We start from the raw sequence: 8385 nt of genomic DNA on the forward strand, positions 1-8385 counted from the left end.
ACAAACGGGGGACGGATAAAAAGGAAGTCTGCCCCCCCCCATCTTGTAGATATTTTAAAGCAAAGATCGGAGAACTAAAGTCGAGAGAACCATCTTTTCCTTTTTTCGGAAGAAAAATTAATATTTTCGCGATTGGACTGTACAGTTGATATTGCTGGAGGATAAGAGCTAACTTAAATAAAAGTACAACCCCCCCGGGAACCGGGAGTGATCTGCGAGAGAGCCTGTTGAAAAGATACGGACTCTGACAGCTGTCAAACTAGCTGTCAAAGTTGGGAATAAAAGGAAACGTTGTTTCTGGTGACTCTGCTGGCTAGATCTTTTTTATAAATTTTGATACAATTTATCAGGAGTAAAGGAAAATAAGCTACATTTGGACTTTTGGAAGTAAGTGGAAAGATACTAAGTAAACAGGGTCCCCCTAGAGGGGACTTTTGGGATAAATCTAAGGTAAATAGATATAAGATTTTAAATAAGTATTTGTTGAGTGGATAAAAATGAAGTTATAATACAGAAGGGGGAGGTGTGAGGAGGTCGGGGAAATAAGGCTCAAGAAAGAAAGGATTGAAATTATACTTGTTTGTTTGTTTGTATACGTTTGTATGTTGGTTTGTGTTTATGAGTGTAAAACCTCAATAAATATTATATTTTTTAAAAAAACAGAGTGAGATACTAGAGGGGAATGGCGGGGCTGGAGCTAAGTTTCCTGCAACTTCTTGAGCTGAAGTAGTCAAGCCAGGATGACCTCGCTGTCTCCCCGGCCTCTTCTTGACCTGCAATGGCCCACCACTTCCCTGTCAGCCCTTGTGATACAGAAGCACGGCCCTTCTAAACCTTCAGCTTTCCATATCCCAGGCCTGACCCTGCTCAAGCTTGCAGTGGTGCTGCACTCTCACGCAGGTCAGCAGGCTCCCACGAGAGCACGGCACCGAAATATGTGCACCCCAATTTACATCAGAGGAATGTTGGAGGGTGTGGAATGAGCTTCTTTCATCAAAGTTAGACATATTCAGCTTCCCATTCTGTTATGCCTCTCAGAGTTTGAAGGGACATGTGGGAGTTTTTGCAAACATGTTTTTCTCCAGCCTGCACCTGCGCATGAAGCCATGTAAAGAACTGAGGGCATTTCAGAGTCCATGCTTCTTCCCTTTGTAATTATCAAAATCACAGAGGGGTTTTTCTTTCATCACCTTTTCAACAAAGCTCCAGAGATTTGTCCAAAGATCACCTTTGAGTCCAATCAAGGAGATATCAGAATTGACAACAACATGAAGTTATGAACATATTTCACCAGAGCAGGGAAGGATTGGTACATAAAGGCCTTCTATACCACTTAGAATTGGGGTTCAGATTTAGGACAGGCAAATTGCTATACAAGGGTGCAAGGCTGACCTCTATTCCTTCTAGATGTGAAGCCTTGGTTGGATTCCATCCACATTATCTAATTATCTTCTAGTTCAGAGGAGCAGTCACAGGAAAGGAAGGTGTTCCAAGCAGGCACAGAATGGTACTGCTTCTCCTGCTCTTCCTGCCTCATGCAGACTGTGGAGCGAAGGCAAAATGCCCCTTGACTTTGGAGAGAGACAGGATTGAGCCATTCAATTATTACAGGCCAGGAGACCACCTCATTAGTGGAGTCATCTCTGCCAGATTTGCTATATTTAATCTACACCACTTCAAGGAGTCTCCCTCTACCAGCTTTAAGCAGTAAGTCCATTTATGGGGATGGGGTTACTGCTGCTCCATTCAATATTGATTTTTACTTATCATCATTTTGGAGCTTGGTGTATCTGTGTACTTTGGGCCTTCTAGGCTGTGATGCTTTTGGAATTAAATTTTTAATTCTTCATTTTCTTTCTTTTTTAATGTTTGCACTTCTTTTTTAAAACAAATCAATAAAATTAATTATAAATATAACAGGCTTGGGGGAGGGTGGAGGAGAGAGAGCAATAGATATTCTGTGTCATTTAATGAGCCTTTAAAAACCTTTTAACTCCTATTGTTCTTTGAAAGTCTATGCATGTCTAATTCCATCATGAGAAATTCATTCTGCTTTAGTTTTGTTTTCCAAGGGATAATGAGTATTGATTGAACAAGGCTTTCCCAACACTCATGCATCATTAATTGGGAATTTGCTATCAAATGTCCAAATTTGGATCAGTGTTAGGGTGATTAAATTCTAGAAATTGAATCCAGGATTTTATATTATCCTTAGAAGCTTGTCACTGAATGCTGGAGGATATGATGTGATTTGTACATTTTTTCAGCAAAGGAGGAACAAGGTACTGGCTGCCCCTGTCCTTCTTCTTTGCTATTCAGCATATCAACCAGAATCCCAGGCTCTTGCCCAACATTACTCTGGGCTACAATATCTATGAGACCTTTTTTCATGGAAGGATAACGTATGAAGCTTTGGTAGATCTGGTCTCTTCTAGACAGGCAAATGTTCCAAACTACAACTGCGGAGGACAGAATAACTTGATTGCTGTTCTGGAAGGGGCTGACTCTGACTCTGAGAACTCCATCCAGATTTCAAGCATGTTGAGCATCTATAAAATGCCACAGGTAAGAATGGAGATGGAGGGATTATCTGGCTGTGCTTCTCAGGCATGAAAATTTGGCACATTGTCAGCTCAGAATGAGGAAGACATTGGATGTCAAGGCATTGAAGAAAGGAGATAAGGAATGGTCAGATGAATAGCTGTGCTCTTTTGGATATTAACTGTACTTCCTCCCTTTCGTTTGTGTCAAATGCTGATTCATGTGTTTGTGTGTTTGTATGCCTGTGCATATAAAATGAGAAGAAAGGGAACTTACTAGTGGCCATGCAACTAAAAATTGGATAAAGCGGGGAAGTTTCCTCTGAGTGAAACTGTGAAATTTGTTTATTAATTGAAAACATTCATAACCCACTCAATTATTAAAAAAAACTTTAGTAGTGCACAACCTAAAACTAACAAAATTGTTGAAACAAATCAACAGTATAAAGCATTAAAATAAAAGGATAAAGGCATATTTTTAAAAAGGAAAACAGGAACTGTGGGGATTCATAAAAATAAAAATGGAATCCAGTCTTATATGTCAAGAAAAGTCTGGGCAAAAAACCAACAACACACGTGTTTTTACAAAGCAAATATATGTTATTTGGGGTATGAATTATTTCATCTTTGATCCCAAACATTGCAAACCAACAGTCCTTCTTTTTTTGCCAGGTCAGCTATGCTTTTGGCTCACATGTTCTAAATGACAAGAGACAGTTCCCCTTTTTCTATCGGACGGTCCCCAAAGAAGAGGCTGTTTACCCAGCGATTGTCAAGTTGCTCCATCACTTCAGATGGACATTCATTGGTCTCATTGCTCCAGACACTGAAAACGGAGAGACGTTCATGAAGACATTGACACCTATGTTTGTAGAGAGTGGCATTTGTGTTGCTATCTCACTAAGCTTTCCACAACATAATACATACCGTATGAGGTCCAAAGTTCCACCATCAGAAAAGTGGCGACAAGTCCAAGTATTCTTATATTACGTAGAATCTACTTATTTCTGGAAGGGAATGAAAGTTGCTGAAATGATATTTGACAAGCTGGTCAAACCCACTGCAGGGAAAGTCTTGATCACAACATCTATGTGGGATTTGAGTGTAGACTTAATTGAGTTAATCAACAGTGGTTTAGATTTCCAGCACTTCCACAGTATACTTTCTTTCTCTATTGGGGCAAATAAATGGGCCAAATATGATGATATAGATGCCTTTTTCTTTGCACTTCAGCAGTTTTGGGAGGAAGCTTTTACTTGTTCCTATTTAAAGAACACATTGTCAGTGAAAAGCTGGGCAAGATGCCGAGAAAGGGAGGAACTGGAGATGCCGCCCCAAGAATATCTGGAAAGACTCTTATCTCTAAACAGCTACAGGATTTACAACAGTGTCCAAGCTGTGGCCCGTTCCTTAAATGCTGTGTATTTGTCTAGATCAAAGTGGAGGTTGAAGAACAGTCTGGAAGTTCAAAGGTTACAGCCATGGCAGGTATTTCCTTTCACATCTTGGACATCTCAGCCAAACATCGCTATCAATTGTACAATTCCAGAATGGTAGTCTTGGAGATTGTCTGAGAATTGGGGGATGTAGGGGGGAGGTGAAATTTTGCAAATCCCTTTGTGAAGTTCTGTGAATTGAATCCTTTTTATCTCCTCTCCGATGATAGTCTCTCCGGTAAGAATTCCCACCACAAGCCTAACCTCTTCTTTGCCTTGCACTGGCCTATTCGACCCCCACCTCCTCCATAAGAATTCTCTTGGGCAGGGAAGATGGCATTGCACTGACTCTCCCTCCTGTTTAGGGTGTAACTTTGGCATCTGAGCTCCACTTAGCTCTTCCCTTTCTATAAAGGATTGTGTGTGTTGCTGGAGTCTCTATTAAGTGTCTGAGTGACTCATCTTCTCATTATGCTAAGAGTTTAATATATGTGGACATCTGTCATATTTTTGGTGTATTTACAGTGGTACCTTGGTTTGCAACCACTTTGGATTACAACCGTTTTGGATTACAACCACGTCAAACCCGGAAGTGCATGTCCCTTTTTTTGGATTACAACACATTTTGGCGGGGGGGGGGAGGCCCCATTGGTGAAAGTGTGCCTTGGGTTACAACCTGTTTTGGTTTACAACCTGACCTCCAGAACAGAGTATGGTTGTAAACCAAGGTACCACAGTATATTCTGATCCCATTAATATGCATTCAACTAAATTTTCCATTTTATATATCTTGATTTTTTTTTATGCAGAGCAGATAACAACTGCAATCATTGTTTGAGGCCCTTCTTCATGTCCCTCCCTCATGAGGAGTCTGGAGGGTGGCAACACGAGACTGCGCCTTTTCTGCAGTGGCTGCCCGGTTGGAGAATGCTGTCTCCAGGGAGGTTTGTCTGGCACCTTCATTATACATCTTTTGGTGCCAGACTGGAGTCACATGCAGCTCAGAACAAAGAGACAGTCAGTTGTTAACTATTTATTCAAGAAAACCAGCATATAACTCAGCAACACTTCCCATTCGGTCTTTTATCTTTTTTAAAGTTTTAATTTATACTTTTAAAATTTATACATTTCATTAGTTTTACAATCATTTTAACATTTCAACGTTTGACCTCCATCCGCCTCTTTCTGTGGTTCTTAAAACTTGCTTTCTTATATCTTCGGCATATCCAAATTCATTTAATTTGCTCATTTAATAATCTACTTTAAATATATATTCTTATGAAACTGCAGGTTATTACAATAATCCTGCCAATGGTTTTAGTTGTTTGTGATTTATCTGCAAATATTCAATGAACCATTTTTTTAAAGTTTGTTAACATGATTTTTTATTCTTCCGGGAACTTTTGCCATTTCTGCATATTCCCTTAGATTTTGTATCCATTCTTCCCTCTGCTTCTTTCCTTTTTTAGGAGAGTAGCTGCTGTTGTTGCATGCATAAATAAATTTCTGTACAATTTAGATACCTCTGTCCCTGTCATTCCCAAATGGTCCTTGGCTTCTCCAGCAGCCTCTTCACCCTTCTCCTCTGCTTCAGCCTCAGAGTCTGAACTGCTCCCCATCACCGACTCTCCCTGCTCACTAAACCCTGTTGCCCCCTTCAGCATCCAGCCCCCCATTGCAGTCTTCTTCCTCTGAGCTCTCCTCAGTCTCCCACCACCAATCCTCTGGCTCTGAGCCTCCTCTCCTGGGGGTTCCCTTGGAAGTTCTCTAGCTGGTGCTTCCCACAATTCTTCAGACTGCCCAACCAGTCCCTGACACTCTGTAGCCAATCCCAAATGAGAGCAGATCAAAGCATGAAATGCGGAGAGTTGAATAGTCAGTGTTGTTTCCCCTATTCTATATGTAGCCCTTTTCTCTGCCATTCTAGCTCCACTCTTTCCTGGGAGACGCCCAGCTTTACAATTCTTCAATGGACAGAGTGTATTTGGATGAGAACGGGGAACTGGCAGCTGACTTGGACATTGTGAACTGGGTGGTGTTTCCCAATAAGTCCCTCCTTAGAGAGAGGATTGGGAGCATCAAGAGACAGAGATCCCTGGACCTGAAGTGCAACATTGACCAGAATGCCACTGTGTGCCCGAAATGGCACAACGAGGTGGGAGAAATATTTTGTTTCATTTTATTGGATTTCCCATCCCATCTAAGCTCTAATCATGTCACTGTCTGGCATGAGCCAGCTCCTAGTGGAACTTTACAGCCAGCTGCAGAACAGAGATGGACAGATCGGACACAGACTGAACAGCAGTCAGAGGAGACTTCCCCACCCCTTGGAATGAAAGTTGCCAGGGGAATGACCGAGAGCGGGCTGGAAATCAGCCAAAGCTCTCAGAAAGCTCAAATACGCATGAACAGACACGGAGATATTCTCTCAGAAAAGGAAGAGGCTAGAGCTGATCCAATAAGTCCGAGGAGTTGGCGAATAGGAGGACTGCTAGACAGGAAGCAAAACAAGAGACGCAAGAGGCATCGGTTCAATATATTCTGTAGACACCAGAAGGAGTCTTCAGAAGGCTCATCTTGAGTGACAATGGTGGTGGCTGTGTTAGAGCCATCCAGAGCTATCTGTTTTTGTAATAAATCTTCATTTTTAATTACCTACGCTTACTGTGTTATCAAGCTGGGAACTGTCACCATGCTCGGTGTGTGGCTACCTTCAGGTGCCTTCTGCATTTCTTGAAGATTTAAGAGTAGGTCCCTGTGAAACTGTGTATATGCAGGATTCAGCTGTTTGGCTGGGTGATTTCTAGGCGGTTGCTTATTTAAGTAAGTAGAAGAGGTGGCCAATGGTTTTTCCCCTCCCCTGTCATATTTAAACCATAAAAAATCTGTAGGAGAGTGTGGCTTTTAGCAGCATCTTAGTCTCTCCCACAAACGCAAGATGACTCTGTCTGTTAATTATTTCACATTTATTGCTAAAACAAAAAACTAGGATGGAGCTCCTCTACTCATCGTCCTCACCAGAAGATGGCCAGACTGAGCTCCTCCCCCTTCCCCAGCACAGAAGCCCCCACCTTCTCTTCCGGTATCTTTTGCACGTCTCTGCCACTTTTGAGTTCCTACGAGATTTGGGAGAGACTGTTTCCTGCATTCCAACGTCTGGCTCACTATTGGAGCTCTCACACAGCTGCCTGTCTCTCTGGCCCTGTTTATTCCCTCCCCTTTGTTCAGAGCTCAGCTGCTCTCCCCCTCCTCCCTGCCTTCTGCTGCTAACTGTTCTCTCTCTCTTGAGCTTGGCTGAGCTTGGCTGACAATCAGTGCTAGCAATTTTTCCTGAAATGCTCCTGTAAATCCATGTTGTTGCGAGAAGCCAAGTTACAGGGAACCAGGCAGAGGGCCTTCTCGGTAGTGGCACCCACCCTGTGGAACACCCTCCCATCAGATGCCAAAGAGAGAAAAAACTACCAAACTTTTCGAAGACATCTGAAGACAGCCCTGTTTAGGGAAGCTTTTAATGTTTAATAGGTTATTGTATTTTAGTGTTTTGTTGGAAGCTGCCCAGAGTGACTGGGGAAACCCAGCCAGATGGGCGGGGTATAAATAATAATGATGAGGATGAGGATGATGTTCTATGCAGCAATTTCCAGAAAAGTGTGCAATAGGTTTGTTTGCTGGAAGAGATGGCCTCCTAACTTGAACCCTTCAAGGAAATTTAACCATCCCTCAACTTTTGCAGTTAATTCCTCTCCCAACCAATTTGGTGAATGAAAAAATATTGTTAGAAAATACTGTCCCAGCTCCAGTTCAAAAACAGGTTGTGGTGACAGGAACTTCTTCACCAGTTTATCATTTATTTATATGAAGGGTGGCTAATATCTGGACCCCCTCCCCCAAATTCTATATGGCACCTAGGACCACTTTTTAAAAAAACAAAACAAAACAAGGGTTATTTTCTGGAAATAGTTTTACTGTACTGTATGTCTGCTGCAGTTATACTGTGATCAGTGGCGTAGCGTGGGGGGTGCAGGGGGGGCCGGCCGCACCGGGCGCAACATCTGGGGTTAGGGCAAATCCACGGGTTAGGGGGCGCAAATCCACGGGTTAGGGGGCGCAAATCCACGGGTTAGGGGGCGCAAATTACTTGCCTTGCCCCGGGTGCTGACAACCCACGCTACGCCACTGACTGTGATGCTAAAAGGTTTTGAGACACCTCCCTTTTGATAAAATATGTTTGTGCAAATCTGCTTTATAAAACTGAATCGTACAATGAAATACAAAAAATAATTTAGAGTACTGGAAAATGGCTGATGGTAAAACATATTGGACTGAGGACTTGAGAGTTGTGGTTCTCAATCAAGCTGACTCTTTGGCCAAACCAACAGAAGGTTCCGCTTGGGTAACTATGGCCCTCA

At 42.4% G+C, this 8385-nt stretch overlaps 1 protein-coding gene across 1 annotated transcript; it reads left to right on the forward strand.

Moving 5' to 3' along the window:
- Positions 1-1014: 1014 nt before the first annotated feature.
- LOC309335211 (vomeronasal type-2 receptor 26-like) lies at positions 1015-6557 on the forward strand (the record flags this gene model as incomplete). The annotated part of the gene is made up of 4 exons (XM_081850084.1): positions 1015-1707; positions 2268-2565; positions 3213-4028; positions 5904-6557. The coding sequence occupies exons 1-4, from the start codon at positions 1505-1507 to the stop codon at positions 6555-6557; spliced, it is 1971 nt and encodes a 656-aa protein (XP_081706210.1). The 5' UTR covers positions 1015-1504.
- Positions 6558-8385: the final 1828 nt, after the last annotated feature.

This window comes from Podarcis erhardii, assembly GCF_964252035.2.
Source record: "Podarcis erhardii genome assembly, chromosome: 2".
NCBI lineage: Eukaryota > Metazoa > Chordata > Lepidosauria > Squamata > Lacertidae > Podarcis > Podarcis erhardii.